The sequence below is a fragment of the Manis pentadactyla genome, chromosome 5 (assembly GCF_030020395.1).
Source record: "Manis pentadactyla isolate mManPen7 chromosome 5, mManPen7.hap1, whole genome shotgun sequence".
Classification (NCBI taxonomy): domain Eukaryota; kingdom Metazoa; phylum Chordata; class Mammalia; order Pholidota; family Manidae; genus Manis; species Manis pentadactyla.
Window position 1 is genome coordinate 132206779 of NC_080023.1, and position 24327 is coordinate 132231105.

At 43.3% G+C, this 24327-nt stretch overlaps 1 protein-coding gene across 11 annotated transcripts in view; it reads right to left on the reverse strand.

Annotated features, from left to right (window-relative positions):
- Positions 1-231: 231 nt before the first annotated feature.
- RIN2 (Ras and Rab interactor 2) overlaps positions 232-24327 on the reverse strand; it is a 243892-nt gene continuing 219796 nt past the window's right edge. For 10 of the 11 annotated variants that reach the window (XM_057502685.1, XM_057502687.1, XM_036892260.2 and 7 more), the window contains 4 exons: positions 12206-12511; positions 10210-10341; positions 5299-5462; positions 232-2586 (listed from right to left, as the gene is read on the reverse strand). In XM_057502685.1, coding sequence (XP_057358668.1) covers positions 2263-2586; positions 5299-5462; positions 10210-10341; positions 12206-12511 — 926 coding nt within the window. In that variant the 3' untranslated portion in view covers positions 232-2262. The remainder of the gene's footprint in view (positions 2587-5298; positions 5463-10209; positions 10342-12205; positions 12512-24327) is intronic. The other variant, XM_057502689.1, reaches the window with a different exon arrangement.

Consider the following 24327-nt stretch of genomic DNA (forward strand, 5'->3'; position numbering starts at 1 on the left):
TTTATGTTGTAATTTTAGCAGAGAAACATTGCCCAATGACAAAGTCAGGGGTGTCTTGTGATGTTTTCTTCTGCTCACACTACCTTTTCCCATTTCAATGTCGCTCTCATCTTGCTGCTCAGGCTGCCTCCCATTCAGAAGTTGTGACCAGCTTTAAATCGCAGTGTACTGATTTGTAAGGACAAGGAGAGCATGATGACCTTACTTTGGAGAGAGGGGAAGACAACTCTATGGATTGAACAGTCATTTTTATTTCATTGCAAATATGAAAATCAGGCGGTTTATTCACACATTGTTCTGATCTTTAAGTATCCATCCTGCTGATGGGTTAGAAAGTTTGTTCAATAAATAGGGACTTCTCAAGCACTTGTTATCTGCCGGGCACAGCTCCAAGCACCAGGAATATGGCAGCAAACCCCTATTGTCTGCCCTGTTTATTTTGAAATATTACTGAAGTTACATAAGAATGGGGTGATAACAGTGATTTTTCTCTAGATACAACTAAGCCAAGTACTGTAGGTAACACTGGAAATCCTTTCAGGTTAGAACACTATCCCTTCTCCTGCCCCTTGATTTTTGCCTTATTTTAGTATATGGGTTGCTGAAAAATATCAACTCTTCTGTTTCCTCTCTATGGGTTATCTAACCACAAAGACGGTGGATTTCAGATTTCCATAACATTGTGTGGTGCATAATGACATTCTGTTTCTTAAAAAGACAACTCCACATTTCAAAAATTATTTTCACCCATGATTATTGTACAGTATTACAATGTATTATGTGCAAAATTCCATTTAAAAAATCATTTACAAAAGGAAGTACAACATGGTACGTGCTGAGGGTTCTACACGTACAGCAAAAGGTATGAAAGCTACAAGGTACAAAGCCAACCAAATCAGATGACGGCGCACCTTTATGCAGGACAACGTTTCTATGACTCCCTGTGTTACATGGACAACAGGACCCTCAGGCATTGCCCTCTTCCAAACAGGTTTCAAAGAACATAAATCTAACTTCCCCATACATTCTTACAGTGCAGACAGGCTTTTTGTTGCCTTTGCAAACTCTTTTCCAAACAGCATCTTGTTTAACTTAATAAAAGTCACATTACACATTACTTGATTTCTGCCCCAAATCATTTGATGCTGCTGGTTTCGATTTATGTGAAAAAGGAAAAAAAAAGTGTTATCCTTATTTTTTTTCCTTGTGGGACTTTCAAAATTGTTTCCCAAAGCAAGTAACATGGGATAGGCTTTGCCAAAACTCACTGCATATTTGCAGTATTTTCCACAGAGGTGGTTCCTTTCATCTTCTTTTCCTACTTCCTTCATGGAGCCTGAACCAGCAGACTACACTTAGTCCTTTGTTAGAGTCTGTATTTCTCTCTCAACCTCTCATCTACATTCATTTCTCTCCTGATCTCAGCATCACTTTGTTAAAACTAGAAAGAGCCCGCTACCACCAACTGTGAAGAAGATAACAGTACCTCAGATTTCCAAAGGCATTCTGTGGCCAGTGTCAGTGACACATGCTTTAAGAAATCCAGCCATCTCTCTCCCCACAAAGCTGCTAAAACATCCAGTTACAGAGGAGAGACTTTAAAAATGCAATACTCTCAAATCCAGCAAGAGTTTTTTGAATATTAAATGTTAAAATCACATGCATAATTATAGAATATCTTAAAGTTACAAAAATATTTTAAAAACCAATCCTGACAGTTTACCTGCAACTGCTATAAAAATTTCTATGAAATATATAAAAACAGAGTCTCTTTGTAAAAAAAACAAAAAAAAGAAAGAAAGAAAAAGGGAAAAAGAAAAGAATGGAAGGAAAGGATGGAGCCATCCACAGAACTGAGAAATGCCTGATGCACTGCATCGGACAGTCTTGTCAAAGCCTGGCTGCAGAATTCAAGAGAAGAGCTTGTACCTCTTAAATGTTTATTCAGCACATATACAACATGTAAGCCAACCTAGAACCCAGCTGGGGGTAGGTAGCAAACAATCTCAGGACACTTCAAGAGCAGTTCTCCATCTCTGAAGGAGACTCCTACAGTTTCATGAACCTCAGCTGCTTTGCTTGGACAATGTGGCTAAAGATGCCCTTGGCCAAGCTGGCCTGCGGATAGCTTAGTCGCTGAACCAAGGGGTCCCCAAAGAGGTGACTGCTTTTCAACCACAAGCATGAGGAAGCATGAGGGGTCAGGAAGGCAAGGTATCTGACCCCCCTTTGGATGCACCACTGGGAAGTCCCATGTGTCTTCTATGAGGCAGTGAGATCGTCTTCCCCATTATGGAAGATGGCTCTGTAAGGATCATTCTTGATGCGCTTGTAGACAAAGTGGAAGATGTGAGGTTGTGGCCGGCTGTGCAGCTCAGCCTTGATTTTTTGAGGGTAAGTGTCCTCTGCCAGCTGCTGCCATGTTTCGTCAATGAAGAGGAAGAGGCTGTACTCCTCAGGATCCCCCACTTTGAACTTCTCAGCACAGAGCTGACACACATCCTCAGTGGTGACGTAAGGTCTTACAAGGAGGGTTTTTCCTGTGCAACCACTGTTGACCTCCTGGAATGCAACTCGGAGATAATTCTGCAGGTAGAAAGAGAAATGTCAGGGACAGAGTCAGAAGAGGAAATGAGACAGAGCTCTGGGTAAGCACGATGAGATGCTTCTAACTTTGAGCCACTCCATGTCTGGCCCATCAGGATGTCCAATGTCAGGACACAAGGCCTTGAACACAAGGAAAAAGACTGGTTTGAATTTGGACAGTGGGGCCAAACAGCCATTACAGGCTGAGCTGCTGTATTTTAATTCTTGTAAACACAAGAAGCAAGAAGTCCACTCAGCCTGCCCTGATCTTTCAGTGTCCTTTATAAAGCTGTTAAGAAATCCCTTGCTAAGAGTGTGAACCAGATCCCATGCTGGGTTCATTCTCAACTTGAAAAGTAAACCAAATAGCAGGAGAGGCTGGATCAGGAGTCAGCAGGAAGAGACATGTAAAATATGCAGACATAGGGCATGTACTGTGCTCACTGGGGACCACCTCTCATGAAGCCTAAGCAAGAGCCACGATGTTGGGTTGGACCACAGACACTGCTGAGACCTGACCATTTTTCACTTCCCCAAAAGACAGTTTCATGTGGTTCAACCTCATACATGGCCCCATGTGGCTCCGAGTGCAATGTAGAGCAAGTCAGCAAGATGAGGTGTTGACTCTGCTGAAAGGCTGTGGAGATGGAGCTCACTATGTGCAAAGTGGTGCTTCAGGGAAGTCACAGGAGGTGTGTGCAGGCTTGGCACTTAGGCCATCACGACATGCAACACACCTGTGGTCCAATGCACACACAACGACCAGATGAGGTGTAAAGAATCCTACACTTACACCAGGCTCTCTGAAATTTTGTGACCCTGGATAATTTCTTCAGCTTCCACCTCCTCAGGAGTGGGGTTACCGGAGAAGATAGAGAACACCCAGTTAAACTTAATTTTCAGACAGAAAACAAACATATTTCTTTTTCTATATCTGGCAACCCCACTCAGGAATGAAGGGACGTGATCAGGGCTCCCACGGTCACCATGAGGGTTTACTTGGGTGATGGAAGAGAAAGCTCCGGGGAAGGACAGTGTGCTCTGTACACATACGGTAACTCCAGTGCTCTTGAATTCCAACACTGTAGAGTATACAAATGCACCCTTCCTCTGCCTTCCTGCTCCTCAACACTCAGCTCACTCACTCGCTTTGCACTTACTCATTGACTCCAGAAGAGAACATCTTTAGGTAAGTCTACACTGTCCCTGTTTGACCAGTGAAGAAACCAAGGCACAGAGAAGTTACGTATCTTGCCCAAGGCCAGACAGCATTTTCACTGTGGTGTGCTGCCCTTCAACATGAGGAGGCTTTTGTGTGTGTCTGTGCCCCCTGATTGAGGGGGGTCCAGTGGAGCTTTGCTTCTGAGTTTTGGCTTTTACAATCACACTGAGATCTGCTGTAAATCTCCAACAATTTCCCTCTTGGGTTATATGCTAAGAAGGTTTTCAAAGCCAGCTGGAAGGGGTGTGCAGAAGGAAGGGGCTCCCATGGTATCTGGGGGTCTTTTGGTTAGAAACTCTAGAAGTAAAGATGGGATAGGAAGGAGGGGCTGATGGCAGGTCAGAAGGTATATAAATGAGCTTCTCTCATTCTACACTTTTCTCATTCTCATTCTGTTCTCTCAGAGCTGTACGATGTTAGGAATCCCCTAGCAGGACAGTGATACCAGTGTCCCAAGACCCTGCATATGCTAAATCCCTTAACACACGGCTAGTCACTTTTTCAGCAACGCATGGGAGGGAAGCGCATGGTGTGCGTTCTTGCTTTTTAGATTTATGTGCCTGGTAAGGAATTTCGCACAATCCTGCCATCTTTCTCCAAGTTTTGGAGAAAAACTTGCTGACTTGCATTTTCTACAATGGGCTTATTTTGATCCACATGTATCTTTTGAGCATTTTCAAAGCACTGCAAAGGCCACAAGAGCAAGGAAGGTGAATCTGGGCATGAACACAAATCTGTTCTGCCTGGAAATTCACCAAGTGGCACAAAGAAACTAACCAGTCAGGTTTTATAATATTATTTGAAACTTTGAAAATATTATTCTAAGACATTAGCAGATCTCATAGTTTCAGTCTACGAGCAAATCAACAAGTATTGTGTTGGGTAAAGATTCCTATGCCTTAATTTGCCTCTCCTCTCCAGGAAACAAGTTCTTTGGAAGCCCTACACTCCCAGAACTGCTCATGGTCCTGGAAAATTCTGGATGGAGATCAGGCAGGATTTGGCTCTGAAACTCAATGTTAAACTCTGGCCCTGGCCGGCTGCCAGAGCTGGTGCTGCCCAGGAAATTCTAGGGTCTTCTGTTTTGCGGGGTGGGGAGGCACCAGGGCAGCTCCAACGTCCAACACTAATGTTTCCTCCAGGTCAGAATAAAATCGCGCTACCTGTGCCGAGAGCTTCCCTATTTTAGACTCGGCGCCTGCTCAGGTGCTCAGCATCCAGACTGTGTTCCGGGAGAAATCCCACCTTAATTTGACTGTCTTCTTAAGGGCAGCAAAACTTGGACCATGCTCACAGACTTTTTTTTTTTTTTTAATTTAAGGAAAACAAAGAAGTGAAACAACAAGGTCAGAAGGTGGTTTAAAATAAACCTTTTCCGCCTGATGGTCTGACAAAGGGGACCTCTGGCGCCCGGGGCCATGAGTGCCTTGCGAGCCAGCGGGACACAGGAAGCGGAGGCGGGCCCCGCGCCGCCCCGGCCGGCCACTTACCTGGAAGTCATCCACCGAGGGGATGGTCCGGTTGGTGGTTCTACGTTTGTGCCACTGCCGCAGGGTGTCCCTAGCCTCTGAGCTGAGCAGCCGCGCCGCCTGTTCTTCTTGGAAATTCTTGATCAGAGAAAGTGCTCCGTAGGCGCTGGTCAAGTAATAGCCTCCTGCAAAGGGGCAAACAGTGAGTTCTCCGGGGATCTACACTCGGAGACAACAGGCAGCGCCAGTGGAGGCGGAGAGTATACTCTGTATTTTCATTTCCTCGGGGGAACACAGAAGCACATCCAAGAGCATAACCTTACATGGTCACACATTGTAGGGAAAATGCAAGTTTCCTGGCCAGGGTGCTCACTTGACCCTGGTCCGCTTGCCCATCGCACACGTGGGATGGGCCCTGGCGCAGGCTCGCACATTTGTGGATAATGAGTTATTACTGACTGTATGAAGAGCTCTGCCCAGCTCTGTCCAGGGCTGGGGGCTGCAGGCGGTGCAGAGACCCTTACTTCAGGCAGACTTGCCCCGAGGCAGAAGGGATCCTAGTGCTTGACCTGCCACCATCAGAATAAAGCGTGGTCTAAACCCTTTCACCTGCCATGTTCTGCTGTTGTTACTCCGACTCACCGAATCCTGAGTGAACTTTTCCTGGGCTGAAACCCTCAGGGGAGACACCGGCCCGTGCAGGTCATACTCCTGGATGTACGTACGAGGTTTCCACGGCCTGTGCCAGGGCCAGTGGGGTACCTGTTTTCACTGATGGAATTTCCATTCTAACAGGTGACACATACAAAATCTCTAAATTATTTAAGTGCAATTGTGAAAATGCTTTCCCAGGCCTGACAGGAAAGGGCGGGTGGGGGGGGGGGGGGCGCGCATATGAAGGTATCATGGACAAAGCTCCCAGGTGGAATCATTTACTTGAGGAACAGGAGTCCACATAGCTCCTGGCAATACTTGCTTTTTGGGCTTTTCTTTTAAAGGAATTCATATTTTCTAAATGTTAGGTAAACTATACACTTTGAAAGAACAACAAGATACAAGTGTGTTTCCGATTATATGGATTCCTCAGAATAATTTTTTTCCTACTGATTCCCTTTCTCACCCGTATTGGGAGACTAACAGAATATGACATTCAGGAAAAAATAAGTTACAAGGAACAGCAAGTGATGTCCCTTTGGTGGTGCATTTAGGAATGATTTCTTATGTTTGGGGGTGTTAAAAGACGTATAACACCATGACATGCACATGAGTGAGTTTGGAGTTTCGTCCTAAACCATAATTAGGGAGGTGCCTTGGGTGGAACTTAAAAGCTCCATGCTACAGAACCACGAGGGGGCGCCCCAAATGATTATTCAAAATTTCTTCATGGGACACAGTCCATTTTAAATTGAAAGGCATTTCTTTGTCCTGCACACCTATTGAATCTGCACTGTTGAGTACATGGCAGATACAGAGCAGGGGTATGTGTGTAAGACAGAATATGAATCTTTGCTATACGGAAGTTTATAAATTTATTTAAGAACATGGACACTGGTGGTTTATTCATGGAAGAGCTAGAAGTTAGTTGTGGTTAAACGGGTTTTGTAGAAGTATCACTTTCATGGCCCAAGGATTTAGCTGCTAATGCAGGACCTAAGAACTCTCTCTCTGGTCCAGAAGTGACAAGCTCCTCATAACTAGAATTAAACATGATTGAAGCTAAAACCACACAGAACAAGATGGAATATTGGAAACTAGTCCACTGTCTGAGAAATGACCAGAGAGCCCTGCTGTGAATCACACTGGCCATGTAACTTGAGAAAGAAACACACCTTTTTGTTCTTCAGGTCACTTATAAAGATTTGGGGGTTATTTTTTACTGCCCACTCCAAGCAATGCACTTCACATGCACATATCACATGTCAGGCTTTTCATTTAGGGTTATTTGAAGAGCTTAACAGACCCACTGTCTGGGTCTCAGTTCCCCATGGCAGTCCCCACATGCTAGTATAGAGTTCTGAGTAGCTGATTTTTACTAAATATTTGTCCCATGAACAAATCAACACATGGCTGAGTATGAAACTCAGCAGTGTGGAATTTAAATGCTACACAGGGGATTTCAGGAGCAATTAACATGGACTTTATTCCAAAGAGGCTGTGTGGAGGTGTCAGTATTGGGGCTGGGACTTGGAGTTACAGCTGAGTTTCCGAGGGAAGGTGTTTCCTGTGCACGTCAAATTTTAGATGCAGTAGCTCAGGCCATTAAGGAGAAAGCTCAAAATGCTGGAAGCCCAAAATTGACCACACTTTGCAACATGTGGATGCAATTAGAGGAAGGTTTAAATTTCGGCAAAAGTATAACCTTGCCACAAGAGCGGTACCCTTCAAAGGGATTCTATGACGCCTTCTCTGTAAAACAAACTACCTGCTTAAACAGCAGAATGAGATGTGGGCTGCTGCCCCGCAAGCCAAAGATGGCTTTGGGCTGGCCGCAGAGGTCTGCACGGTAAAGGGAGATCTCTGCTCAGCTGCCTCTTCCTCCTGGTCTAAATAGCTTCAGTTCGTTAGTGTACAGGCCTGGTCGGTAACCATAGCCTGCCTGACTGGGCTGCCCAGCTCTCCCAAGGAAGGAGGCCAAGAAGGCAGAGGCAGTAAAGGGGAGGCAGGCTCTAGTCTAAGCACAAGCTCATTGGCTGCTCCATATGTTCACTAGATCCTTGTTCTCCTCTCCTGTGTGATTCCTGGGGGTAAGGCCAGCCACCTGCTCCTCTACCATCATCACAGCACCCAGGGCAGTGCCTTGCTTTGGGGAAATGCTGGGGAGGGTGGTAGGAAGTGGCTGTCTCCATTGTCAGACCACAAGATGTAAGCATATGTTTGTCCTAAGTACACACTGTCAGCAGCAGAACGGTAATTTTCTGAGTGAAACTGGTATGACTTTTCCCAAAAGCCCCCAAAATTTGACATACTTACTACTAGAATTAAACATGATTGAAGCTAAAACAAAACAAAAAACTAAGATGCATATAAAATTGTAATAATAACGCAGTAGAAGGAAGGAAAGCATGGCATGGAGATAATGTATTGCTTCTCTCATCCCTGGACAAAACCACATGCTTCTCCCCATCCTGTTAAATCCCAGGGCAGGGCAGGCAAGGAAAGCTCCAGGAAGGGGCCTGGCGGCTTTCGTGGAGCATCTGGTTCCAGGGTTATGCATACTATTTCGGGGCATAAACAGGGGAGAGGGCAAAGGATGAAAGAGGCCCGTTCATGTCTGTCTGGGTGGGAGGACAGGATGAAAAGATAAGCACCACTAATCCTGAGTCAGCACTATCCCTGGAGGGGCGGGAAGGGGACAGACTCTCTGAAAAGAAAGCCAAGTACTGAGATTTAGGGACTAAAGGATGTTCTGGGAAGACAATGCATTAAAGTTCTCTCCAGGGGAAATCCCAGTATGACACATTCCCTGGGGAATCCTATAAGTGTGTGGACCTTTTTCAGTCCAAGCCTGGACTAACTTCACTGGAGAAAAGAAAAAAAATCTGTGCAGCAATTCACCACTGAGGGTCTGTATGGGCTCTTTACTCACAAAAGAAAATGGATTAACAGAGTTCGCAAAGCACAGGCCCCTAACGGGTTCTCCTTTAAAAAGACAAGCTCACCTAAGAGTCCCAGTTATTTCTACTTTTCAAGGCTGTGCTGTGCCCCAAATTATTTCCATGATAAAATACCTAACTGAGGTGTATGGAGAAGGAATTTCTGCTAAGACACGGAAGGGTCAGACCAAAAAGGAAACCAAACTGACAGGGTAAATAGAAAGCAAACTGCCAGGATGTTTCACCATCATGTTCTTCGTTTAACAATAAGCAGATGCTATTTTTTAAAACAGAAGAGAAAATCATGCTGTTTTCATCTTGAAAACAAATTTAAAAAAATGATGAAAACAAAAGCCAGGCCTTCATCTGTTTCACTGATAGAACAGGATATTCTTCTGGCAGTGGAAATGCTCTCTAACAAAAGTTTATAACTTCCGCTTGGAATCAAAGAAACCATTTCTTTTTAAAAATAGCATGGATTCTACTGAACACCATTTTTTGTTTGTTTGTTATCATTAATCTACAATTACATGAAGAACATTATGTTTACTAGGGTCCCCCCTTCACCAAGTCCCCCCCACAAACCCCATTACAGTCACTGTCCATCAGCATAGTAAGATGTTGTAGAATCACTACTTGTCTTCTCTGTGTTGCACCACCCTCCCCGTGACACCCCCCACATTGTACATGCTAATCGTAATACCTGCTTTCTTTTTCCCCACCCTTGTCCCACCCTTCCCTCCCATCCTCCCCAATCCCTTTCTCTTTGGTAACTGTTAGTCCATTCTTGGGTTCTGTGATTCTGCTGCTGTTTTGTTCCTTCAGTTTTTCTTTGTTCTTATACTCCACAGATGAGTGAAATCATTTGGTATTTGTCTTTCTCTGCCTGGCTTATTTCAGAGAGCATAATACCCTCTAGCTCCATCCACATTGCTGAACACCATTTTTTACTGCAATTTAACCAATCTTGATAAAGTTATTTCATAAGCATGGCAGAGTTAACATTTCCTGTGTTTTTCTGGTTTTACCAAATTTTCTATGATGAATGTGTATTCCTTTTGCGATCAGCAAAAAGCCAGCACATTCTTTAAACTAAAAAATAAATGTAAACTACAGTTAACATGATGCCAGAGAAGCACCATGTAACTGCTTAACGGGTACAGGACTTTATTTTGGGATGACGAAAACATTTTGGAGTTAGAGATGGTGGATCGCACAACATTGTGGATGTACTAAATGCCACTGCATCATTCACTGTAAACCCGTTAAGTTTATGTTCTGTGAGTTCTACCTCATTTAAAGAAATGGAAACAAAACCAAAATTTCAAATGCCTGGTACCTTCTCCATGTAGCAGTGAGGGGTCTAAGAGTTCCATCATGTACTCTATTTCCGTGTCCAGTTCCAGCATGTCGCACTGAGCTATGACATAGGTCAGCACTGGTAAAAAGTCGTCAGCTCCATACATCCTCCCTGGGAAAAGAAGAAAGGGGAAGACAGGAATATTTTTACCAAAGTTTCTTTCTTTCATATCCTACTTGCTGCTTTTATTAGATAGTGAGGAGTCATCCTGCGGAACTCTGCTATTTATAAACAGAAGTGGGTGTTTCTGGAATCCTATGAAGCTGGTGGCCCTCCCTGCTGCTCAAGGCCACCCTTAACTCACAATTTCAGAATGAATGTCTGAGCCAATGAATGAGAATGAGCCAATGAACACATGAAAGATTTTCTATTTTCATGATGGGCATCAAGTTATGCAATACAACAGAGTACTTGTAAACAGTTTAACTTCCAGCAAGTAATATTCTAAAACATTTACAAAGCATCTACTTAATATGCTAATGATTTGTGTCTGGTTTCCTATTGCTTTCTGTGCAAATTAATCATCAACATAATGACAGGACCAAACTCAAACCAGGAACAAACTTTGCTCTGTATTCAGCATGAGCATACAATTAACTGATTTAAATGTGTGAATTTTGTATATGTTGAATAGAAACATATGGTTAATATATGGCAAAAATATTTTAGTTCTTACTGCTATTTATAATACTATAATGGTGATTCTCAACTGGAGGTGATTTTGCCCCTTTGCCCCCACCCTGGGGGAGAATTTGGCATTGTCTGGAGACATTTTTCATTGTCCTAAAAGGAGTGTGGGGTTGCAAACGGCATCCAGGATGCTGATAAACTTCCTACAGGAAGGAGGACAGCCCCCACAACACAGAATGACCCCTTTTAAATGTCATTAGTGCTAAGGTTGAGAAACGGTGCCTGAGAAGTACAAAATCCCAGCAGAAACTGTTTCGGGAACTTGCATAAATTATTTTATCAACTACAGAAAATCTATTTCCAGCAGGTGATATACACTTATAATTTTCAGAGGTGATGTTCAGATACTGCCATGACCAGCCCAAGAGCTCACATTTTAATGTCTTTGTCCAACAATGTGCAAACTGCACACACACACTCCTGTCTACTCAAGCAGTGATTAATGCAGCCTGCATCTTCTCTCTGTTGCTCCTCCGTGAAGCTATTCGACTCAGAAGACAAATTGATAATGGTCCACAGAACTACAACAGGCTCACTGCCCACCTGGAACAATGCAGGCTCCACCCTGCCCCATGAATCACGGTTACTCCTGCATCTGCAAGAAGCAACACAGGGGAAACCAAGGCCTTACTTTCAAACCTGGTAATTCTTTGGTGAATTCCAATTCCATTGCTTCAGCTCATAGCAAAGAAGGAAGAGCCAATGAAGCAGCTGTAATGAAACCCCATCAACAATGGATGCGCCATAGTTATTACACATGCTGTGGATCACTGACAAACCCTCACTGGCCCAAATGTAGTAATGATAACTGCTAATATTTCAACGGAGCAGTGGCCATGCATGCACTGTCTCACCTAATTACCACCTTATGAAGGTCAGGGTCATATCCAGTGACCAGTGCAGAAACTGCAGCCTAGCAGCTTGCTGAAGGTAGCCAAAGTCCTACAGTTTGTTCACAGACTTGCAGAGCAAGGATTTGAATTCAGTCTCCAGAGACTGAATCTGTACCCACTACCCTGAACTACATCTTCAATGAAGGGTATCATACAAGAATCTCGCTGCCCTCGTCTGCATGCTTCTGTTTGGTGTTACCATCTTTTGCAAGTGACTAATTTGCCAGACACCAGAGTAACACCTGCATTTTTGTGAACTGCTTGCTGAAATCGAGGGATTGAAAGGAAGAGAAATTGGGCATCAGAAAGCCTGACGTGTCACTGGCTTTATCACTGGCCACCTTGCTGGCCCTGGAGGTCCATGCAAAGGGCCTGCACTTGGGCGTCCTTACCTGAGTTGTTCTCCATGACAGTGTAAATGAGCTTGCAGACCCTCAACAGCAGCATGACTTTCTTTTCTGGCGAATACATCTTCTGCATGGTCATGAATTTGACTTTGATTTTCTCCACATCCACAAAATCTGGGGTGGGAGCAGAGACCCCCAGGTCCTGTGGGCGCCTCTGCCGCACAAGCTGCAGGTTCTCCCTCAGTTGTTTCCATGAGCCATCGGCCATGTGGAAGTCCTTGAGCATGGCCTCCACGTGCCCCTTCAGGGGCTTTAGGATGCACTTGTGCATGGCCTTTTCCAGCACCACATCTGCCAAAGAAAGTGCAGCTACTGTGACCACTGTCTGAGGACAGAAGAGACGCAGAGTCTAGTTGCTGCCCCGGACACCCCCACTCAGTGCACTGGTCACAGGCAGACTAGTCCTAACTTCACACCCAACCTACCTGCTCACACTCCAGCAGGTTTTTATAAAGCCAGGAAGAATGAATCCTTCCTAATAAATTCTTACATTTTCTCCTGAACACAGTCAATACAATTAAATATATTCATTTTGACTATTTTTACGCCCCTCCCCCATGAGCACAGGTGAATATTCTAGAAGACAAGTCTTTTGACCTATCCCCTATGAGTCATCCAACAGACAGGGAAGCCAATATGTTATTTTAAAGGAAGGCTTTTCTAATAGCGAGGGTTTAAGATCCTTAAAATATTTTCTGAGGAAATAAATTCAACTAAATACACAGGTTTTCTTAGATTGGCTTCTGGACCAAAAAAATTAATTATTTCATTTGCTATAAAGAACACCAGCAGGACATTTGATGAGATTTGAATAAAGTCTGCAGATTAGATAACAGTGTTAACACTGAATCAGTGTTAATTTGTTAATTTTACTGTAGTTTTGTTAACAGAATGTCTCTTTTTAAGAAATACAAACTGAATGTTTAGGGGGAAACGGACACAATGTCTGCAACTAACACTCCAATGGCACAGAAAGAGGATGTGTGTGTGTATGTGTAAAAAGAGAAAGAGAATGAAATTAATGTGGCCAAAGGCTAACATTTGGGGAATGTGGGTGAAGGGCAGATGTGATTTCTTTGTACTATTTTTGCAATTTTTCTGTATGTCTGAGATGATTTCAAAATAAAAATTTAAGTTTTGAGTTGCACTTCAGTTCACAGTTATGAAACATCTTTAGGTGTTGGAGACATTATTTCCCCCTCTTTGGATGGTTTCCCAATGGAGTAGCTTTCATGGCTGATAGTAAAATGAGCAGGACCCTTAATCTGGAGATCCAGATTTAAGATGATTTATACAATAATAAGAGCTCTGCTTTATAAACATCAGCTTTTCAATCTCCAATGTTTGCACATTCTCATCAAAGCTCTCATATATGACACTTCAATATGATTCATTTTGGAAACCCATGGAGACACTCCTTTATAAGACTGGAAACAGCTGAGGTATCTCTCTGGCCTGTGGAATTCCTGACACTGGATCAGATCATATTGAATGCAAATTATCACCTATTATTAGAAGATCAGAGACAAAGAGAAATCCAAACCAGAAATCTAGTGCACAAACACTAGAAGCAGTTTTCCCATAGCCCAAAGTTAAAACTGATGCCAAAAGTTAATGCTGATCCCACAATGATCAGCTTCTGCAGGCCAAGCTTTCCTTTGTCCCTCCACCTCCATAGCCTATCCAGATCTCTTTGTTTTAATATGGAGCTTTGTACAACTACAGATATTAAGGTTGAGACAAAAGAGATTATAAAGCAAGAAGAAAAATAAAACAGTCTCATCTGGCATTAAAACAAATCACTTGGTTTACACTGGTTAAGTTGTGTTAATAAACATGGGCTACTCACTTTATGGCATCTCTGACTTTATCTGATCTAAATGGTCATTTACTTTATGGCATCTCTGACCTAAATGGTCACTACGATGAAAAGTCAATACTAGCAGTTTGCGCTCAATAGGGCTAGGCTAGGCTAGTAGTGCTTTATTTCGTCGTCTCATCTAGTTCTTACAGCAAATCGATTATTTTTACATAATAGTAATGTTATGCCCATTTTAGAGATGAGCAAACTGAGGCTTGGGGCTATCTAAAGAATTGCTTGAGGCTTCACAACTATTTTAAACAACCAATTATACTGTTTTTCAAGACACAGGATCTCTTCAAGTTCAAGGTGCTTTATAAATATTCACCAGTTTATTTCTCTCTATCCAAAGGTTCCAAAAACTACATTCATGGTTGTTAAGTGACTATTACTCTGCTTGAATGAGGTCATCAAGTGGGGGGGAAACCATGTCAATCATTAATGAGGAATGCACCTGAGTGCTGATAGAAACATTATTCACAACAGCCTAAACTGGATACAACCCAAAGGCCCATCACAATGGAATGGATACAGGGTAGATTCATCAATGCAATTCGGACAATGAATGATTCATTCCATGAAAAAGGGCACACTGCTGCTCCAGACACAACTTGGATGGATCTCCTAGATATAATGCTGTGTGAAAGAAGCCATACATAAAAGAGAATCTCCTTTAGCATTTCATTGGTATAAGTTCAGAAGCAGGCAAAACAAATCTATGATGACAGAAGTCAGGATGGCAGTAATCTAGGAATAAATGAGGCCAAGGGGGGACACTTCTGAGGGCATTAAGACGTTCCATATCTGGATCTGGGCAGTGGCCACATGTGTGTACACATGTGAAAATCTGTCCAGCTGAGCATTTAAGATTTATGCTCTTTATGGATGTATGTTCAACCTTAACCATGTATAAATAAAACCAATAGAACACAGCTGCAGACCAGCCTAAGATTTTCACCTTGAACCCCAATGGCAACTTTTACTTCAGAGTGAGCCTGGTGACCTCTTGGCCAGAGCAGTAACACCAGTCGCCTCCAGTACGTTCCGTGCTGTTGCTGGGGGATAACAGCAGAAAGGGCAGCACCAGGGAGCTGGGTGGGTCCCCCATGTTATGCATCTGTGCCTTCAGGGAAGTGACCCCGGCCTTTGTACCATAAACTCTACCTTAGGAATAAGTGGGGCTGTGTAAGTCTGTAAGGAGGATTGGAACAAACGACCCACTGGTAAGCACCCATTCTCTTAAAACCCAGACTGAGAAAAATGACCAGTGTTAGATTTTTTTAATAATACATTTTTAAAGGACATAATTTAGAAATAAGAAAGTCTAGTCTCCATGTTCTTTCTCAGTACTTTCCTCAAATACACATCTTTAATACACATAAAGAATAGAATAAAAGTCCCAATGACAGGAACCCAGTGCCTAGCTGGTTCTCTCTGATAGGAAAAACAGGTTCTGCTCATGAGGCAAGAAGGAAAAATGATTTGAAGAAACAAAAGGAACAGAAAACCTTTCAAAATACAGGCTAGCTCAGAAAAAAAAAAAAAAAGACCTGATTATCCACAGGTTTTATAAATTACTACTCTCTGTTTTCTATTTTCTCTGGCTGCTTTAAATCCAAGGAAACAAAATATTTGAACAGTAAGAAAAATGACACTATTCTAGGCACTTTACATGCACTGACTCTTCTAATCCTCAAACAAACTCTATTGAGGATGGATTGCGATTTCTTCATTTTATAGATGAGGAAAAGAGGGAGCAAAAGCTAGCAAAAGGGGGAGCCAGAATCAAACCCAAGAAATCTGGTCATGTCCATTGTTTTATCCACAAACAAGCAAAGAAACAACAAGAAATATCAGAGAATTGTTTGGACTACAATTTTGAATTTTAGATACCAGATACTAGCTGAGTGGGAAAAACTGGAAGCAGATTTTCTGAAAATACACAGATCCTCCCAATTATTCTTAAAGTTCCTCCATCAGGAGGAAAAAGAAAAGTGCTGGGTGGCTGCTTGGTTGCTTCTTGCCTTCATGTGACCTGATGAAGAGACTTCTAAGAAGCATTAAATGTGTCGGCCTCTCATGGTGCGGTCACTCCCCGATCGGGAATGGAGGACAGAAGCTCTCCCCGTTGCTTCACTCTGACCAACAGCATAGATTCCAGAGGTCAGACATCAGACAGGGAACCATCACAAGACCAGATCATGCATCGGCTTGGCTGGAGTGCTTTCTGCCTAAGCACTATGTCCTAGGGGGAAGTGAAAGCCCAAGAGGTGAAGGTGAAAGAGAAGGCATGTGTCTTAGAAAGAGCACGACGTGCCGTGGCCTGGCAGCCAGTCTGGCTCCACTGGTCTGAGGGACTGTGGCCAGGTCTCTCCACCTGTCATTGCTTTGAACTTCAGAACTGCCTTTAGAATCATGGCTCGTGGGAGACAAGGCAGAACTAGCAGTCTGAACCTGACTAACTGCTAAAAGTCAAAACAAAACAGTGGTCAATATTCTCCAAGGGATTCTAACAATACCCAGAGTCTAATCAATATTATATTCAAAACATATAGGTTGCAACCTAAAGTTATTTGGCAAGGATAAAAAATAAGGTCAGGTTAGGGCATATAGTCTCTTGGTTTATTTGAGTTCTAGCATTCTCATTACTTTTTTTTAAACTGAAGTAGTGGAAATAGAAGTTAATGTTCAATGATACAAAGTGGGGTTTTTTCGTAGGAAACTTGTGAAATTTAAACATTTATAATTGCTATTTATTGGGCATTTTTTGTGCAGTTCTTATTCTAGGGGGGCTGTATGCATGGCCTCACTATATGTTAACCCTCACTTCAGCCCTGCAGTTGACCTTTGAGTAATGTGGCTTTGAACTGCATGGGTTCACTTATCTGCGGTGTGTTTCAATAAATACATTGGAAAAATTTTTGGAGATTTGCAACAACTAAAAAGAACTCTTAACTCTAGCTTACTTTATTGTAAGAATATAGTACATAATACATATAACATACAAAACAGGTGTTAATTGACTGTTCATGTTATCAGTAAGGCTTCTGGTCAACAGGCTATTAGTAAAGATTTTCGGGGGGTCAAAAGTTACACAGACTGTTAACTGTATAAGGGGTCAGCACCTCTAGCCCCTGTTGTTCAAGGGTCAACTGTACTCATAAACAGGAGATCACCTGGTGTCCCTGGGGCCCTTGGGTCAGATGTGAAGTCCTGATGAGCAATCTGAGGGAAGATGGATGACCTTTTCAGGTCTCAGCTTCCTCATCTTTAAAATGGGACCACTCCTAGCTTCCCGATGGGATTACTGGGTGGACCAGGTGAGATCTCACACAACGAGCACCTAGTAAGTGGGTGAAAATCCTCAGTTTCCCATTCCTTCTGAAGGTGGCATGTGCACCTTTGAAAAGGGATGCCACATTTAATGATTCAGGCCTGTGTGGTCTTGTGTTTTCTGTGTTAACTGTGGTTTACTTGGCTTGAAAGGGGAACTGAAAATGCTTTGATAAATTAATTGAAAAGCTGCCTGGTTTCCTGTACATCTTTCTGTCTCTCACATCTTCTCACTCTTTCTCCCTCTCCCATCCACAGGAACAAAAACAGAAGATGTGAAGTCTTCCCTCTGGGTTCTCCTGCCCCAAATTCCCAGTGCCTGTCACAGCCTCTATCTGTTCCTATCAGATTGAAACCAAGGAGCCGAATGCCTGGAACATCTGAGTATCTTTCAGAGCAATGGGAACTCAGGTAGAGAGCCCAGCCCCATTTCAGATAAAGGTGGTGGGGTGGAGGGTAGGTTCAGTTCATCACTAGTGGTGTTTGGTCTACTAACTGGGCCGGATCACACAGCTGCCCCTGCCCCGTGCCTGTCTGCTCAGGCCCCTGACATCTGGTCTGCAGGTGTTTATGGCCAGCATTCTAGCTGACTGGTTGGTACTCACGCTAGAGGGACTGTTAAAGAGTTTGACTCTCACTGCATGGAGTGATTTTTCTAAAGTGTTCACCACCTTGCAGACTGAGGTAGCTCCTGAGTATGTGCCTCTGCCTTGCCTTCCATTCGTTCTTCCCACCACATCCCCATCAACTCCATGGACTGTATTGCAGCCCTTTGGACCTCTGCACCTTTCCACATGCTGCTCCCTGTGTCTGGTGGGCCCCATGTTTTTTCCGATGTAAATTCCCACGAAGCCCTACCTGCCTGCCTCTTCCACATAGCTCCTCCCCAGTCCTGGCATCCCCAGAGCTCCTTGTAGCCTTTGCTGTGAGTAAAGCAAACTAGATCTCTCCCCTCGAAGGGAAGCCCTCTGAACACCAGACCTGGGGGCCATCACGTAAGCCATTTGCAGCCCCTAGTTCAAAGCCCACAGGTACCATGTGCTCCAAAAGTGACTTTTGAGTTGAACTGAAAATCCTTCCTTTTGGTGGCTACTTGAAAATTATGTTTCTTCTCCTTATCCCGACAGAAAACTGAAGTGTGACTCTGGTGATAAAGCCATAGCTAGGCCTGGGTCAGCCGACCCCTCCTGCTGCTGTGTTGTGTGTCCTGCAGCCCAGGTTTTGCTTTAAAGGTTGTCAGCAATGCACAGTTCAGCCCAGAAATGATAAATAATAAAGGAGACTTCATCATTTAAAGGAAGACTCCACCAGCCCAGCAGAGATGCACTGAAATAAAGATAACAGGCACTGGGGTAATGATTCAGTTCATTTTGCTGGGCTTCAAGGAAGGGCATTATGCAAAAGTATAGTCTATATTCATGTAATATTTTAGGTATGGAATCTGACAGACTAATTTTAGTGCCTTCTAGTAAAAAGGCAGTGAAAACCAAAGTCAGTGAAGAAGAGACCAGTCTTCCTTGCAGAAAAATTCTAAATCGCTTATGTAGATCCTCTGGCCTTGGGAGGTGGAGCTTAATTCTTCCCTCATTCCTGAGCATGGGCAGCGCTTAGTGGCTTGTTTCCCAAGAAAATAGGGGCAGTTGGAGGGGGCACTTAATTTCATGGAGCAGAAACCTGGCAAACTGAACCCTGGACTAGAGAGCCCAAGTAACACCACCGCTGATAGGTCCAGTGGGCAGCAGGCACCCTCTGTATGTTGTGGCTTCACCCCAACGCATTAAGCATGGCATCCCCAGAGCTCCTTGTAGCCTTTGCTGTGAGTAAAGCAAACTAGATCTCTCCCCTCGAAGGGAAGCCCTCTGAACATCAGACCTGGGGGCCATCAAGGCAGAAAGGCACACCAGAAAGGCAGCGGTAGCCGCCGGACAGTGTAGGGAAAGTCTGTCAGACAGGCTGGTCTCACTTCTGTTTGCATCCTGGCTTGACCTCCCTGAGCTTTTGTTCCTCATTTATAAAAATGAGGGTAATAAATGGGGCCTCCCAAGGCATTAAGGGGATTTAAGAGGATTCCACACATAAAAGTGCTCCATAAACTATCGATAAAGAACCACATGGCAGGAGGGATTATGGGGACTTTCCCTGGGTTCTATTAAACACACAGTCTGCACTGAATATATGCTCTTTGACTTGACAGAGGAGGCAGGCTGTGGCTTCTGGCTTCTCAAAGAAGCCCCTGGGCCTGGATAGTAAGTGAGACCTCTGAGTGGATATAGTGTATGAGAGGCAAGAACAGGCTGGTCCTGCCTGCACTGACTCCTTCCCTGTTGAGAGGCTGAGCAAGGGAGGCAGGGCTCATGGGTGGGACCCTGACAGCGAGGGCTCTGTCCACGAGGTGAGATGGGTGGTTGCCTCACAGCTAGCCAATTGGAGCTATCGTGGAAAATGTGCCAAAGTCTTAGAGATTCTGAAGCTTCCATTTCAATCAGTGTACCATTTCAAGTGACCCTTGGCTCATATTCTTAATTCCTATAAGAGTTCCCCTTACCTGGTGATGTTTTCTGCCTGGGAGGTGCTTACCTGTCTCTTGAGATGGAAGAGCCGAGAATTGCTGAGCCAACAGTTCTCTTGTACAGAGTATCATGGGCAAAGATTCTCAACTCCAAGGCTGTGACCCTTCCTTTACTTGATACAACACAATTAACCCAGTTTTGATGCCCAGCACTAAAAATTATACCACAAATTATATCACATGGGATGATACAACAAATGATTCCTGCTGTGGTCTTCTATTTAAACTAATTTTCAAAGAAAACTACACATTCTTTTACACTGCAAGAGAGCGATCTTTCTCCTTTCTATCCACCCTTGCTCACTGTAGAAAGACATTTGTGACTTCGTCACAAACTGGACCACCAGCCAGAGTCAAGGCTTTAATCTCACTTGACAACAAGATGTCTCTCTGGCCATATCTCTTAGAATGATTCTTTATTTAAAAAACAGCAGATAGTAACTCAAAGGCTACAACCAAACTGTGAATTAAAAATTAATAACAAGTCACATTAGATGCTGAAGCTTGAGTCAGACTTGAGCACTCATTTTTAAAAAATGATCTGTAATTGTTTAACTCCTGGGGAATCACTTCAAGCCCATTTTCTTCTTATGCTATGTTCTCTGGTATCTAACCACATCTCAGTATCATTTTTCAATTACATGTGTGAGAACTGAGTTTAAGGATACTTCAAAAAATGAAATGCTCCTCAGAGAAAATACATATCTTTGTATAAAGAAAGCAAAACCATACTGTCTTGTTTTTCACTGACTTTTAGGAATATGAATGGCTGGCTTATTTGTACCATTGTTGATAGTCTGTGGTGGGCAGCTTGAATGAAATAGAAAATTGAGATTACTAACATTTCTGGAGTTAGAGAAATTTTGTTTTTCTTGACACATGACTTGAAAACAGAGGATTTCCCAAGGTTAACACCAAATCAGAAATAAAAATTATTTTGCTTGAGTAAAATCAAAACACTAACCACAAAAATGCAACAAGTTCTGCAAAGTGGAGATTTCACTCTCAGAAATTCTGGACTGATTTCTTCTATTGGTTGAAAGAGACTGAATCAAGAATGGCATGATGTGCAAACTCACCAATGAGGAACAGATGTTGGAATAACGGGCAATGTCATGCCCCATCTATATATACTTTACAGGGAAGGATGCACGAACATTCCTTACTCTGTCGATGAAGTTACTGATCCCAGGACTTTCTGGTAGAACCTAAAACTGTACACTTTTTGTTAAAGCATCTGTTTTTCCTTCCATGTTCCACTTTTTTTGGGTTGGGGGAGTAAGGTGGGGCACATAAGGGGGTTGAGCATTAGTGGAGAGTTGTCCAGGAGGGAAACACAATAAGTGTGGTCTGGGAATGAACAGAGCTGGCTCACATGGGAACTCACTTATCTGTATAGGCTTCATTTTCCAACTAGGAGAGTGAAGCTGATGTCTATCAATATTTATTCAAGAACCTCTAAATGGAAGGGCTTTGGGGTGTAAGTGCTTTAAAGAGTAGTCCAAAGAGAATGCAAATTCTCCATAATAGGACACATTTGGAGTGGCAGTTTCTTCACTTTTGCTTTGACTATTCATTATTTTATACTCACCTAGAAAGTATAGGCCTAACAGGTGATGACAGGAGCATGTGGATAAATTTGCAGTGGGTGAGAGCTATTTGTTTTTTTCACTGGCTTTTCTCTATGCAACTGAAGAACCACTCTCTGAAGAAGACAGATAAGTGCTATCTCTATATACTAAATGTATATATGCTTTCATTCAGATGGTCAATTTTCACATAGGAATGATGGCTCTAATTCTATATGGGTTAAACCTGTGAAATGCTTCCTCCTACTTCCTCAATTTCAGGATGGACATTCAGTAAACCTAGGCTTTAAATTTAAATTCCCACCTCCTAGTTCAGAGCTATCACCTCCAGTAGCAGTGGGAAAGGAGGACAGGACCATATCTTTTAGAGCGGAGTATCCCAACTTGCCCAACTTGCATCCTGGGAAAGTCTTACAAGCATTAGTAGACACCAGGTTGGAACAAATTTGAGGCTTGGTAATCTGGGGATGGCATTCAACATGGATTACATCCTCTCAGGAAGTGAGATAAGGTGGGAATGAGCAGACAACAGAGAGAGTGAGAAGATCTGGGCTGAATCCAAGCTCCCCTACTTCCCACAGCATAACCCTCTGCAAGCCTCTTTACATGTTGTGGCCTCTGTTCCTGAATTTGCCAAACATGAACAATATCTACACCAATGTACCAACCTTGAGCTGGTGATGAAGTTCAAAGGAGCCACTGTATTTATTAGTAAGTCCTTAGTAAACTAGTGGGCACTCAACTCAGGGATACGTGAAATACAGGCAATTAGACTAAGTCCATTTTCTTGTCAGAGTCTTGATCTGATAACCTGTGCATTTAAGGGACAGGTTTTCTAATAATTAGGGTGACCTCTTCCTTTCCAACTGATTTGTGATAAGTTTCTGAGGTTGTTGACTTCTGCTCTGGCTCACCTTCCTCCTAATTTCAAGAGTGCAACACATTCACTGTGCTTTCAAAACAGAATGATGGTTTTACTGGGGAAGCAATAAATATGATGCAGGGCCTGCTTTAGTGTAAAAGTTTAAAAAAACAAAACAGAACAATAAAAAAGTGTCACAATGCTTAGGCTGGTCACACCATCACCTCCATAGAGAGTTTAGTTGGAGCTTCCAAAATAATTAGCCTACTATTTCAACTCCCCCTTAATCTCTTTTTTAATTAAAAAAATTTTTTTATTGAGATATAATTGACATATAGCATTGTACTAGTTCTAGGTGTACAACACAACTTTAAGCATTTGTTTTTTTCAATTCCCCTTAATTTCTGATGAGAGAACATGAACAGAGGCAGCAGCAGAGAGGTGAGCTAAGAATTCCACAGTAAGAAGTTCAGATGCTGCACCTACTAGTTACTAGCTGGGGTGACCTTAGGACAGTTGGCTCCACCTGGCAGAGCCCTGCCTTTCTCCCCTCATAAATGGGTGCCAATGCCTGCTTCATGGCGGTGAGGCCAGGACCCACTGAAATCACCTGGACTGGCTGCCTGACTCAGAGGCTCCACAGATGTCAGCTTCCTTTCTCATTATGACCTTAGACTTTAAATTAAAAGCCATGTCCTTCTGGAGCAGCAAAGTGTGTATTTGTTTTTGGAGAAAATGAGTTTTTGTACTCCTTAAGAGCAAGTACCATATCTGAGCTGGCTTCAGAGGAAGCTGGCAGAAGAGCTGTCCCTGTCTGGTGCTTGGAAAGGAAGGGAAAGCTCTTGTACCTCGGGAGCCCTGTGCCTGTGGGCTGGCTGGTGCTCCTGCCACATAGCTCAGGGCTGACATCAGCATCCGCCTTGCGCTCCCCTGGTTCCTCCGGAACCTGCTTCTCCTGCATGTTTGGGTTCACCGTACCAGTCTGTCTGAGCTGGTGCCCCTGAGAGATGGGCTCCGGTGGGCTGGAAAAGAGGTGGCCTGCTCTTTTGCCTTCTCTTTGACACCTTTTCAGTTCTAAGGCACGTTCCTCTCCACCCCTCTCTTCAGCAAAACCCAGCTCTAGCCACGCCCCATCAAACCAGTCTCAAAGCACGAGAAAACAAACAAGGCTTTGATTCCTTTGTGAGAAAATCAAAGAGCTGCTGAAACTCACTTAAAGGAGAAAAAGAGAGAGAGCCAGAGAATGATCAACCACTCTCTACCACACACTGTTTACTACTTTTGACAAACGGACCCAATCAGAAAGAAGAAATTAGGGTTTAGCTTTATGTACTGCTTGGAAATGTTTGGTAGCTCTTTTGGCTGCTGTGGCCCAGTGAATGAGGTCTCTGAAATTAGCCTTTTAGAGTCAACCTTCTGAAATTTAAAAACAAAAACAACAAAAACAAAAAACTCGCTTCAACATTCTCACCTGGAAAAAAAAGACTGCCAAATTCAAATTTTCCTTGGCCAAAGTAACCATTAACAATTCAGCCCTTCAGTGAGGTTATGAAGTATTTCCCCTTAACTTTGTAGAAAACACCTTTCATGTGACCTCCAAATATGTTACTTATTATAAAGGTACACAAACTTGCCTTTTCCATCTTTTTTTCTTACTCCAAAACTGTACCTCTTCCTGAATTCTGTGGGATTAGAAGCCAGCAGGGTGGTTACCTTTTTGGGAGAAGGGTGACAGGGTGGGAGCACCAGGGGGCCTCTGGATGCTAATCTTCTGCTTACTGAGCTGGCACTTGTCTTACAGGTGTGTTCACTCTCAAAACTCGTCGAGCTGCACACCAGTGATGTCTGCACTCTGTGAACACACACTACACCTCAATAAGAAAAAGCGTAATT